Source organism: Nipponia nippon, unplaced genomic scaffold, assembly GCF_047370975.1.
Source record: "Nipponia nippon isolate SJK-2023a ecotype South Korea unplaced genomic scaffold, ASM4737097v1 scaffold_8, whole genome shotgun sequence".
NCBI classification, from domain to species: Eukaryota; Metazoa; Chordata; class Aves; order Pelecaniformes; family Threskiornithidae; genus Nipponia; species Nipponia nippon.
Window position 1 is genome coordinate 15,716,186 of NW_028262402.1, and position 14,327 is coordinate 15,730,512.

The following is a 14,327-nucleotide window of genomic DNA, read 5'->3' on the forward strand; positions in this document are numbered from 1 at the left end:
AGGTGCCTAGGATACGGTGATTAATTCTGCCAGAGCCACACAAAGAAGTCAAACAGAAGAGGGTGATCATGTTGAAATCAATGGAGGAGAAAGATCTCAAGGCGTATGAGCTCTGCTTACTGATACTCCCCTTGGTTTTGCCAGAAGAGAAACAAGCAGAGCTACTGTCATCAGTTTCTCAACACAACCAGTAGAGATGCTGAACAGAAGTTTAGCCACATACATGAAGAATTCATCCTGATGCCAGAAGGAAATAAGTGAACTCTTTCATAAACCTAGGATTAAACCCAAAGTCACTGAAATCTAAAAAGGCATTAGGATTCCACTTATTAATGGAGTTGCCTTACTGAAAACTTCATAAATGCAGTTGTGTAATAACTGGCTAGAATGTGAATATGAAGAGTCTGGCTCTGCTTTTCGTGGCACAATTTGGTAGTTGTTTATTTGTTGTAGAAGAAACTGGCATCTTATCTTTGAGCAGTTAAATAATGGTAATTCATTCCATCCGTGGCCCCAAGCAACAGATTTTAGCCTGCCATATCACTACCTGTATGTTTTCTGGTATGTCTGAGACCAACATTAACTAAAATGCATCTCCATAAGCACATATGATGCTAATTAGTAAAGGAAATATTTTAAGATCTTGTCAACACTTTGATGTAACCAGTTGTGGACATAATTAAACCTGTCATCAAGCCAGTCTGAAGGCCTAATACTGTTTCTGGCCACATCACAGAGAATCTGTACCTGGAATTACAGATTCAAAACTACTTGCCATGGCAAAGAATTTTGCATTTATGATTTATGGAGAAATGTGATTTTTCTTCCATGGGAAAGATCATTCTGTCTAAACCAGACTCATCCTATGTACTTGATGCTGAAAGTAACAAGTACCAGACAAAATACGAAATTGGAGCAACAGGCAGAAACTCATTTTTCAATCCAATGTGAACACATTGCCTATGCTTTGTGAATTGCCTTGGCTGCCCATTCACCTCCTAATGGAATTCCAATCCTGCACTTAGAAAACAAGTTTTCAGGCCTCCTGTAAAGTTTGGGATCTAAAGACAAATAGAAACTCAAATTTACCTGTGTCTATCTTAGGTACAGGCAGATTAGTAAGAATATAAAGAAGGCTTTTATGCAGATGAGAATTTGAATTTGTAATATGTTACTAGACTATGTTGAGCAATGAGTAACAAATTCCCTATTGTGTTCTGCCAATAATCCAGGAATTACTTAAGTCTTCCATGTGAACCTTGAAAACTAGTAATTTAGTCAGAACTAAGAGAGTGAGAGCATAATCTTTTCCAATTATCTTTGCCAGTATAACCTGTGAATATCTTAGTACACAGTGGATGCTACTGAAAACAAGGTGTCCTCTGACACAGTATCTATTCCTGAAGTACAAAATGTGCTTATGTTATTTTAGAGATTTCTTCTTACAGTTTTTCTAATGAGGTACAGCAAATGCGGTGGCAGCCACAGAAATTATGAACACAACAGATGTCAGAACGACTTTGGCAAACAGTATCTGCTTTGAATTAATTTCTTAATAACATGAAACATTGTGTTGAATGGTAGACACGTTTGTTCCAGCTGACCATCAGCATGCTTCTGCTGTCTGGGTTGCTTAGCTGTCTGGAAATAAAAGTGCAAAGTGAGCTTGTGTCTTCTTAGTACTATTCCTTCTGTGATTTGTCGAAGTTGCACATATGGAAAATATGTAACATTTTCCTGCCCCCCACTGTTTCTATCAAGCGCACACACTAGTTGCTTTGCTTTTCACCCATCTTCCCTGGTGAGTGAAGAAATGTGCCCGTGTTACTTTTATACAGAAATGACTTCTTACACAGACAGACTGGCAATTCCAACTCTGTTTGACCTGGTTTAAGTGACTGCCAAGTTTTAGAGCTAAGACTAATGTGGTAACACTGTCCTTTTCTTGGAAAGCTTCAACCATCGGCAACGTTTATTACTTTAATGCAATATATTTAGAATGAAAATGTATCTCTTTAAAGTTGTGAATGAAATAAATGCAGCTTGCTCTAACACTAATTTAAATATATTACTACAGGAAAGTAGGGAAAGACAGATCTGCAGTTAAGTGATTTCATAGATTTTTTATATTTTATTAATAATGGTTTATTAAAAATTCTATGGAATGATAGTTACGTATAATGGTTTATTAATACATCGCAGAATTCTTGCCTGAGTTCTCCAGAGAGGCAAAAAGACAACCCATGGAAATTTCCTTGGCTTTTGAATATGTAGATTTTAATTGACTACATAATTTCTAATGGTTTAGACAGTTGCACCCTTGTGGGTCCAGTTGGATCAGTTTAAGAAATCATTTGAATCTGTTTCCGATTGTCTTGCAGCAGAACATAATAATCACTGTCATAGCTGAGCTGCCATTAAGGAATTAGATGACTATTCCTGTTCTGTTTCAGTGCAAAGTTAGCTGACACTTGCCGGAAAGACATCTAAACTCTAACTGTCAAGATTTAGGATCTTTACATCAATGAACAGAGAAACTCAGCTAGAAGATTATACGAACTTTTGCATGTGATGGTTTGTTAAATGCTTCTGACAGATTAGGAAGAAAAAATTATCAATCTCAAAATTTCAGTCAAAATCCTTCTACTTGTTCTTAAGTTTTTTTCTCTTGTTTTGAGTGGCAATTTGTTACATTTTAACAACCAGCTAGATTTTGAGGTAGCCAATGAGACAACACTGTCTGCAGATACAAGTACAGGCAGATAACACTAAGTCATGTTTCTTTTACAAAAATATAAACAATGCTATGATACACCAAATATAAATAATTACCAGAATGCTCAATGCCCTAACAAAATCAGAACCATTTCAACAAGACTCAGGGGACCCTAAGACAGGAGGGACTGAAAAAAGTTTCTTCACTTATATCTTACTGTGTAAAGCATCGGTTAATTTATAATCTTCTTGTGCTTTTGGACTTCTGAATTCTACAAATATGTCCAGGGTGCTAAAAATTGTTTCTGTTGCTGCATAACTGTCTAGGAAACTGTGCATTTTCTGTGAGATTCGAAGTGGTCACAGGGATCCGCCTTCAGGCTCGGTTAATAAAGCTAATTTTTGCAAGTGACATACATGCCATGTAAAAATGTAAGTCCTTGATTTAGGTATAATATCTCTTAAGGTTTAGTTTTAGTTTACAGATTTTAACTATGAATTAACCTATATGTTGAAACTTTGCTATTTTTAGCTACAGCAGCAATTTAGACTAATTTTCTTATAGATTTTTTGGTGATACTTTAAATCAGGAACACAAACGTGTCCTTCATTTCATTGTGTTTGTAGTTGCTCAGTTATGAATTTTCCATCTACTGAAAACTGCCATATTTTCTCAGTACAGTTTAAAAGGGCACAGTATATCCTAGTATTCTGTCCAGCCACATTATTTTCCAGTAAGATTACATGAAAAGTTATTCTGTTAAGTACTGTTAAAAATTGAATAATATTAGGTGAAGTTCATGCATTATTAGGTTGTATTAAAATCTGTATTTACAGAATATAATTGGCAATCTGCTAAGATGACACATAGAAAGAAATACAGCTCTTTCAGTTTCTAATAAATATCTTTGTTAGTATCTTGTCTGAGTTAAAAGGAGGCAATTTTACTTCATACAAAGCACAGACAGTACCATTAAGCTTTTTTTTGTTGCTTTCTCCAAGCAGTGTACCAGCAGTAGAAATGCTAGCCAGCCAGCCTTACGGAAAGGAACTCATAGTCATTTCATGAAGAGGTTCTGAAATTTGCATTTAAGCTTTTTTTTTTTAAAAGTCATTGCTATCTCAGTGCATTCACTGTAGGTTAAAATGAAGTTTCTAATAACCTTGACATTCTTATCAAGATTTATATAGTACTTCATGGCAAATCAAGATTTTAGCTGGCAAGGAGGTTTTTTCTCAGCTGACATTTGTACATTAAAAATTTTCTGGTAACCTATGATGTATGTAACACATCAGATTTCACATACAAGCTTTGCTGTGATGCTACGCTTTGGGTGAGACCTTAGTGTACTGGCCTTGCCTGAGAACTGTAGAATTCAGTTATTGCTCACATTCTTTAATCTCTCTTCTTTATAGCATTTGTCCAAAAATGCATTGAGCTTGATATTTTCTTTCATCAATTTTACTAACATCAGCAGCATTAAATTAATGTAACAGATCTACCAACTTGCTCTAATTCTTAAAGTATAAGGAGAATTGGACCTCAAATCAATTTCAAAGATATATGAATTATGATGACTACTGGATTTTATTTTTTTCCTCTTTGATTATCTTGGCTCTTCTTCTGCTCTATCATCATTTTATATAAGCAGAAATTCTCTACGAACTTGAATGTCCTTCAGCAGCAGAGGAGAAAGATCATATCTGATGATAGGACTGTTTTGCAGAAAGCTTCCTTATGTCCTGTAAAAGACTACTTTTTTTACTGTCTAATGAAAGAGATTACCTTTCTCAGTAAACTTTGTTCATCTCATATAAATTTAGATCATGATAACTCTTAGCAATACTACTGCTCCCAAGAATAGGATTGAGAATATTTATCAAACTTTTATAGGGATTTTATGTTTTCACAGAACTGAGCCTTTACCAGTATTTAAACACCTCTGTTTACAACACAATAAAAAAAAATAGATTAATAGAATGTGTTTCCATTTTGGAAAGGAGAAACTGAGGCAGATGTTTTGCTGTTTTCTTAAAGTTAGTGGGAGAGACCCTTGATGAAGTCCATTCTCAGTCCATATCACCCATTGACCACGATCTGCACTGTCATTTCAAGAAAGGATAGCCTGTAAAGGCATACATAAAAGAACAGCTGGTAGAGGTTAGGGTTTTGTCTTTTATTTTTAGGGTTTTAAACTATTTTTTGCAGTTGTTTATTTCTCTTAAAGCCATTATGGTATCTTGTTCCTCCAAGTCAGAAAGGAAGCAAAGACCACCTGGAATACTACTACATGTAAATGTCCGATAGTGGAATTAAGCAATTTGCTAAATCTCTCCTTTCTTGGCTTAATTGCTTGCTGGATTTACATGCAGTCAGGGTAACAGGAATTATAAAGGCATTTAATTTTAGATAAGACTACTAATAAATATTTGAAAATAGATATTTATTGCTGAAAGACAGGGCATAATAGCTTAAGCACAGTGCTGATTAATTTATCTGTGTAGCTCTCTGATTGGAGCTTGCTTGCATCTGACTAGCTCAGAGCACAGGCAGACACTTGTGGGACTTGTCTGCCGTTACCTCTGTAGTTTGTGAGTTCTGGTGGGAAAAGAAGCTCATTTATTTTCCTGTGCTGTAAGTGGCAAAACTGTTTGGTAAACCTAATTTTAAATTACATTGGTTTTCTAAAGAATACCTCCCTGCTAATCAGAACTTAATGACTGCCCTAAGATAATTGCTGTTAACTTCTATAACTAGTGGCACTTTGCATATTGGCTCCAGACAAAAAGTGCTTTTCAAATTCGGTTTGTGTTTTTGATGGAAAGTCTTACCCTGTTTTTCTGGCTTTGTGATTTATATTGTTTCCTATAGATGCAGTTCTTAGTGTTCAAATTAAACAATTTTAAAATACATATGTTGAATGTGATCGGAATGTTAAAATGACAGTGAACTCTGTGTACCAGGATAACTGAATGTTAAATAAAAATCATACCTCTTATTAGTATAAAGTATTAGAAGACAAATATATTGAAAGAGATATGTTCATCATAATGTAAATAAAACGATCAATAAAAGAGAATCCTGAACCAAGAATATGTATCCATAAGCGTGTGAAGCCCATCATTCGTTGTTACGAGGTTTTACAATGGTTTATAGATCTCTCAGTAAAAAGTTAGTCCTTTCACTATTTTAGCCTTCAGATTATTCCTTCTGAATGCAGAAGGTCTCAGATTACATCAATTTCTTAAGACTCTCTATGTGGTTCTGTGGTAAGAGATTTTGTTTTGTTATGGGAGAGACTTGGTTATTATATTGCTTTATTGCCTTCCATAGGAATGTTTAAGTCATCAAAACCAATGACTGTGAGTATTATTTTATATGCAGCTACTATTCTCTGCCTGAATTTAACCTTTGAAACACTAGTTTTTGAGGAGCCCCATGTATTTCTTTGTAAATGGTTTCTGGTTTTCCATTGTATATTTTAGCATTCTTGTTCTTTCCAAGCTCTCTTTTGGTTCCCAGTAGTGGTCTTGGTTAGGTTTTGAAAGATAGTAAGTTGTTCACTTTACTGCTTAGAGACAAATGTATGCCATCCAAATGCAAAGAAGCCATGTAAACAGTCTGATGTTCATTTTGAATCTTACTAAGGAAGTGTGTTAATGTTTTGGGTTTTTCACACCTTTGTGGTGAGTGAAACTTAGTCCTTTAAATTGTGATGTCTTTACCAGTATATGGCAACTCCAATTAGCTTCACTCAGGGCTGAAGAGCATCTCAGACTGTAACAAGGTCTCCCAGGACCACTTATGCCACAAATACTGTAGTCATATTTTCTCATTAGTTCCTTTCGGTGTCACAAATATGATTTTCCAATGTTTTTAGAATTAGACCAAAACCGTAAAAGCTGTGTATGTATATAGAAAAGACAATTATTTTCTATAACTCAAGGAATCTTTTGTATCTTTTCTTACAGGTAGAAGCTTGCACAGTTTAATTCATTAACCTTAGGCTTTCATTTAAGTCGAAGAACATAGGGATCAGTTGGCTAAGAGAAGAAAATTACAGGGTTTTGAATGACTTATTTTCTAATTTGTCTTTTTTTATTATTATTTTTAAGCTCTTAGATTTTGCATTGCATCATGGAAAGTGAGAAACCTTGGCTTTGTGAATTCATTGCACAGATTTATATGTGGGAGCCGTCAAGATGATGGGCCTAAATTTGAAGTTATCAGTAGACATATCTATGTCTCAGTCATGCAGTTTTGTTACTTTTGAAGAAGAGACTTGTTTGCAGAGAAGCTTTGCACCAGTAAATCTTTGTACATTTAAGTAATTTTTCTGGTCATGTATTCAGACCAGGTGGGAAGAGCAGTATATGCAAGTACATGTTAGCAGAAAAATTTCCATATATTCTGTAACCCAGATTACGAGTTTTTTCCTGATATTAATTGCTGGAATTTTAGCAGCATTACAGTTATATCCTTTTCTTCTTGAGGTTTGTTTAGCTTTTCAAATAGGAAGCCATTTTTAGAAATTATAACAGTAAGAGGCAATCTTAGGTTTGTTAGTCTCTGAACATAATGAACTTTGGGATGTTGGAATGTTGATGTGTTCAACATCACGGTGCTGAGCAAGCTCTAGTTGTCTTGCAAACATCTGTGGTCTTTTAACTATTTTGTATTAACAGTAGATAGGTAAGTTTGTAGTTATATTCTTGGTTTCTGAAATATTGTTTGATTGGCTTGTTTATGTGAAATTAATTTCTGCTCTTCATCTTCTTGTTCCTGATTGCACTGTGAATTTCATAGTGTGTGATATTATTCTTACTTTTAGAATCAAATGCAATAAAACTGAATTGCATATCAGTCTGTCAGAGAACAGCATTCATAAAATATTGAGTAGATCTAGGGAAAGCTTGGCATAAAAATGTGTTAGATAATATTTTCAGGTTTAATGAATAAGCAGCTTCTTCCTAAAATAAGTATTTCATGTTCTCTGTTTTGATATTTTCATGCCTTACATGGTTCTAAGTAATACTCATTTACAAAGTAAGAAGTGAAGAGATTTTAGCTTTGACCACCTCTGATACAGACTTGTATATTATCAAAGCTCTAATTATAGTCTTATTTCTTTATTCCTTGGCTAATGAACCCTTGTCTCGTTTTTGCTAGTAAGTTATTTTGAGTGTGAAAATTACTTTGCTTCCTGGAAGAATGTTTATATTTTAATATATTTGGAGGAAAAATGTAAAAGAAATATCTGTGTCCCTGTAACTTTCACTACTTCATTTGGATGTTGCATGTGTTTTCATTATTAAAATTTGTAGGATGAGCTGATAAAAGCCTGTTCAGTAGCCTTAGGTTAGGAGATTTAAAAAGATCTCTCTGCCTTGGCACACAGCTGTTGTTACCATGTCCAAGAGTTATCACGTTAGCTCCCTCACAGGTAGGGGTTAGTCTCCAAGGTTTTTTTGGGCTCAATTATCTGGTTTTCTCACATCTGTCATTTGCTACTGCTTTAGATAATAACTTCGCTTCTTTTATTTACCAGTATTATGCTTATTTTTTTAAGGTTAGGCTTCTTTGTTGTCTAATTCAGCAACATTGTAAATATAAAGACTTCCAAAGATAGATACGGCAATAATCTGATATAATTTGGATGGATTATTACAACAGAATTAACATGACTTGATTCTTGCTTTCTAGCAAAGGTTAATTTCACTTTGTTCTTTTAACCTTTTTCCTTGCTGTCGTATTTAACAAAAATTAAAAGGTAAAAGTAATAAATACACAATTACTCTTATTTTTTCTTATGTTATAGAGAAATCAGTTGTTGCTAACAATTATGTATTGCGTGACCCTCTACAGAGCAGACGCTAATGAGGCCATATAAAATGCTTCTTCTGTCTCTGCAAGTTGATTTACATGAGGATGATCTATAGAAAGGACAATAGAAATTAAAACTGACATTAGATTGGCTTATGCAAGCTATAGAAGGCAGACAAAAAAATTATAAATTCAATATTTCAGCTACATTTAGATTTTTTTCTTCTCAAACTAGATGTGTCATTACCTCATTCTTTTAGATGTTAGGTGCTTTTAATATTTTCAAAAACCAAAAAGAAATAAGGCAGTCAAAGCTACATTTTTTGCCTTTTTTTTTCTGTTTAATGGAAATAGCTAAAGACTGTGAAGGTTTTCTTTTCCCATTAGGAGAAAGTGAACAGTATTTCATTTAGATTCCAAGATGTCACTAAGATCAGGATTGGAGTCACACAAGCCACTTGAAAAAACTTTAACCCTTAGAGCTGGCACTATGTGGAAGGATTAAAGGATATATAATCATAAAGGCCACACAGGCAAATACTTCAGTCCTTTGCTCCTGGAATCAAGTGACTGACTGCATCTAAAATTTTTTCTCAAACACTCAATTTCTAGCTCTCTTTATTTGTTAAGACAAGCTTGTAAATATATACTGGCAGCCTTATGGGAGGGGAGACAGAAACTACAACTTCCTTTCTTCACAGCTGAACCGATTTTGTTTGAAGCCAGCAAACGGCCAACAGCCATTTAACTGTATAAGGGTGCTGAAGGATGCACATACAGATACATCTATGTGCAGATAATACAAATTTGACACTGATTGATTGAAAATTTGTGCAACTGAAGTTGTAGGGACAATTAGGTAGTCTTTTATGTCATCTTGACTGTCTTGTGGTGGTGTTAGACACTGATTGCTATATTGTATTTTTGATCAATTAATTGTCTCTCAATAAGTAAAAATTATCAAAAATAATTTGAAAACTTGTAGAGTCATTAGATAAATTTTTCAAAATATTTTTCTAAGTTCAGAATTTTTATCCAAGGTAAGAAGTGTTTCATAATCTCAATACTTTGCTAAATGGTATATGCGATAAGAATCAATAATAGCTTCTTTTAACTGCAATGTCCATGCACTTTTCCATTATATCTTATTTGCTGAAATGTCTAATGAACATACTGTCTAATAAAATACAGGATAATGGTTTTCTATTTATTCATATTACTACTATTAGCAATAAAATCCCATTATTAGGAAGTATTTTTCTGGAATAAATAATAAAAAATCTTTCTTATGGCCTAGTTGATCTTGATAAACCAGTTAACAAAGATGACTGTCTTGTTCAAAGTCATGTCTTACAGGAACAGAAGACATTTTTGATGTATGTAGAGTGTGCTTAATGCTCTAAATCTTAGCTGTTTTTTAGGAAAATAACCTGATGAAAATATATAATTCTGAGGTTAGTTTATATTAAACTGTCATGCTTGCTGATTTTCTTAGCAGAGAAGTTGCGGGTTTAAACGAGCATTGAATCTGGAGGTTCACCCTGTTTTTCTTCCATGTCAGGGGTTACCATGTTAAATATTTCTCTCCTTTCTTTGTATATTCATAAAGTAAGGCAACCTTTTCCCAATGGCAAGCATTGAAAAAATTTTCTAAATATTAGTCTCTCACAGTTTTCAAGGGTTGAAAATGTGTAATAGCGGTAAAGGAACTATGATTATGGTACTTTGTCGGAGGCATGCTGTTTTATTTGTAGTACTGAATTTTCATTCTAGATTTTAGAGGAAGGTAGCAGAGAGGGGACAAATAGATATGAAGGGCTATCATTCAGATATTGTGTTACTGTACGCTGTAAGAATTAGGTGGTTGCTTTTAGAATCAAAAACTGGCAGCATGAACAGATAAATCAGATTGGGAGATAATCTGTTGTTGGTGGTAAGTGGAGGAAAAAGGTCCCTGAGGATGTAGGTGTATTTTCCAAAAGTTATGACAAATTCAGTAATACCTATTTTTTTCAAAATTGGCAAGTAATTTGATTTTGTGTACTGGAGGAGGGTTGATTTAAGGAGGCAGAGTAGATGATTGGGTAATTGATCTGAAAATTAAAGAAGAATATATTAGATCAGAATAAATTCTTATGATTTATCCTATAAAATACACTTTTAAAAATGTTTCTACGTAGAGAATAGCACAATACTCATGTTAGCCGATATAATGAACAGTGGTGCATTTTATATTAATGAGATGGAAAATATATTTTATTAACTATATTTTTGAGTGATACACTGTAAACAATGCAGTTGTAAACATAACTAATATAGACTTGGTCGCAAGTATATAATAAGCTCCTATTTTACAAGACAATTTTAGTTTTCATATTAATATTCTTGCTTACAAGAAACCAAACAAGGAAATTAACAGAAAAAAACTTACGTGTTTCACTGCAAATTCATCATAGTTGTGACAAGGCAAACAGATGAGCTGTCTTCTCATTTATACAAGCTTCTCTAGCAACATATTGGAACACCAATGGCATGTAGGATTTCATGACCTGATGAATGTTGAGTCCTGCAATAATCACTGAAGAAATACAAACATGACTTTAAAATTGCATTTTCTTATCTTTTGTCCTCATTACAGTGCATTTATCGTTCTTCCCTAGAAGAAAACTCTCAAAGCTTTAATCTTGCAGTAGATACTTCCCAAAGTTATACAGGAATAAAGAAATGGAAGTTTACATTTGTATTATTTTCCAAAGGACTTGTCTGTATATGTTTCAAGCAACTCACATATTCAAAGACTTACGGGAATATTGATATAAAAGCATTTAATGTAAAATAATATTTTTCTCCAGTGTATACATGTAGCCATATGCATTTTCAGTGAATTGTATCAAACAATTCACAAAATGAAGAAATTGAGATACAGTACATTACACTTGTGGATTGTGATCTTGCTGTTTAAAAATGATCTATTGTCTATTAACTGTGATTTTACTGTATGTGTCTTCCAGATGTGTGGAGGTGATTGCCAAAGAAGGCCGGAACCTGAAAGAGCTGTATTTAGTATCCTGTAAGATCACTGACTATGGTATGTAATATACCTGTATCTTTGTTTTTGTGAAGATTGAGCTCTACTAGCTTTGCACAGCAACTCTTATTTATAAGAGTTGGAAATGCTATAGATAAAAATTTTCAAAACCTTTATCCATAAAAATAGGAAAAGTACAAAAACTGTTTGACATGCTTAAAAATACCTCTGGTTAGAAGTATGAAAGTCAGTGTACATATATGCTGTGTTCCTTATAGAATTGACAGTTACTGGGCAGACTGGGTAGAGTGCCCTTTGAATTGTCCTGGTGACCAGGAGAGCATTTGAGAGAAAATTCAAAAATATATGTGCATTTCTAGATGCTGTAAAAGCATAACTAAGCAACTATGAGTGTGGATTGATTGCCTATTGTAGGCCATAAAATTTGAATGAACTTGATGATCCCTTAAAAATGCTGCTATGATAAAATAGAGAGGAGCACCTTAGGAATTAGGCTTTCTGTCTGATAGGCCACATAGAGAGACAGAATTTGTGCTTGGAATAGGAAAACTTAGCACTTGAGTGTGTTTGCAGAGGCTGCTTTGTTTTATCTTGTTTTGCTTTTTTCAAATAAGATACTAACCTCAAATAAGACACTTATTTCTGCAATAAAGCCAAATACTTAAACATCTATTTCCCATGTACATGCCTAAATTTCAGTAGGATTTACAAACTGTATCTTTGAGATGTGCATCTCAGATTTTCTGATTATTTTATTTACCATTCACTCTTATTTTAACTTTTTATTCCATAGCTTTTATAAAGAATTACTATGCCAAAGTGATAAATTACCTTTCCAGTGGTCACAAACTCATTTGTTTATTTTCCCCTTCAGATTTTGCACTTCACTGTGGTTTGCATGGGTGCATTCAAGGGTATATTGGTCTGCAGAGTTCAGCTCACCTCCATATTTGAACATGAGCTCACGATACAGCTGTAGCACTTGGGGGAGCCCTGGGACATGGCAGAGGAGAGGGAGCATGGGCCTATACCACTGTTTGCTCTGCTCTGCAGTTGTTTATAATTCCATGTGCAGAACAGTTCTTGCCAAAGTTGAAAACATGGATTTTCTTGGCTTGATACCACTTGGCCAGGATGAATTTGTGAAATAGGAACTGTCTGTTGGAAATTCAGGGAGGGGAATTGTCTGTAGAACACAAAGTGAAAATTAAGGTGCTTCTTGTCACTGCTATAGGGTCAGAGGTGCGGGACCTCATTTGGAAGTGAGACTGTCCATTTGTGTATTATAGATCTACTAACTGTACTTTTGTCCCTTCCGACTTTGACAACCCATGTAGAAAGAATTGTCATGGGAATAATGGAATCCACATCTTGAGGATCAATAATTTCTCAAACTGATTTCATCCTTCATTGCTGGCAGTTACTGAGAAGAAAACAGGATTTCTTCCAAAAGTAGGGAAACACACACTGAGAAACTGAAGCAAAGAAACTGAGGATAGTGAAAGTCTTGTTTATGAAAGAAGGGAAAGAGGGGAAAGGAAGTGTCCATGGCTAGATGAGAAGTGGGAAGTATGTTTCACAGTATGAATGAGTGGACAATATATGTAGAGTTTGGATGATTAGCTTGGCATCCATAGTCATCCAACGTGGGCTTCTGTTGACTTCTGTAGATTAAGGCTCACCTGTCACTAATGTGTTGGATTCTGCAGTCATTCAATGTTATTGCAGTCAGTTACTGGGACTTCAAGAACATTTTCAGTTGATAGTGTTGATACTAGGTTTTACTATTCACTTAAAAATTTGACTATTTATGCTAATATGGATCAGTAAGACATCCAGCAAAACAACTGTGATACTGACTGATTTTTGATAGATTATTAAGACTAATTGATTATCATTATAATCTTCAGTGTATCTCAGCATGCCAGCCTGACAAATATATTCATCTGCTTGTGATATCTGAGGTGAAAATGCAAAATAAACTGTGGCAAAGTAGAATTTGTAAGCGTAATTTATGCTTTGTAAGGAAGTCAAAACTTTACCTTAGATTAAAAATGTGACAGTAAGTGAATATTAGGTTAACAAGAGTGTTGCAGGGTGGAGCCAGGCTTCACCCTTTTACTTTCTTCCTTTTTCATTTATTTCCTGGTACTTCAGTGGAAGACTTTCCCACATTTGTTTGTGGTGCTGTTAAGTTAAAAAAGTGAGCTCCTTTCAGTGCTGCGAGCTCAGTTTGTCATTGAACTTCCTTTATCAAAGAAGCTGCCTCTCTTCTACAAAGAGAAAAGAGTAGCCATTCTCCTCCTCAGAGACTTTTCAAGCCCTCATGTCCTCTGCACCTTTGTATTTGTGGCAAGTAGAGGAAATCAGCTGAGAAGCATGTGCCTGACTTCTTGTGGGATCATTCAGGTGGTCTTACAAAGACTTACAACTTCACATGCATAGTTGTTCAGGCTCCATCAAGAAGGAAGTAGTGTCTGAGACTCTGTGAGGCTGTTACTGGGTGGGAGCATAAAACTGTATGCAACTGTGCTTTTTTGTTTGATAATCCTGAGGGTGAAACACATAATTGTCCTTGCTTTGGAAATTAAAATCTTGACACCAACTTTAAATTGTAACTGTACTCATTTTCACTGGGTTTTTAAAACATACCTACAGCTGATATCCAGATTTCTTGCAGCTTGATGGAGTACAGATGCAGGCATGGAGTACAGATGCAGGATTTTAAAGCCCTCTTTG

The 14,327-nt window shown here is 34.6% G+C and overlaps 1 protein-coding gene across 2 annotated transcripts in view; it reads left to right on the top strand.

Annotated features, from left to right (window-relative positions):
• Positions 1-14,327, top strand: part of FBXL17 (F-box and leucine rich repeat protein 17) — a 287,592-nt gene that overhangs the window by 181,606 nt on the left and 91,659 nt on the right. For both annotated transcript variants that reach the window (XM_087742036.1, XM_087742037.1), the window contains one exon: positions 11,551-11,627. In XM_087742036.1, coding sequence (XP_087598162.1) covers positions 11,551-11,627 — 77 coding nt within the window. The remainder of the gene's footprint in view (positions 1-11,550; positions 11,628-14,327) is intronic.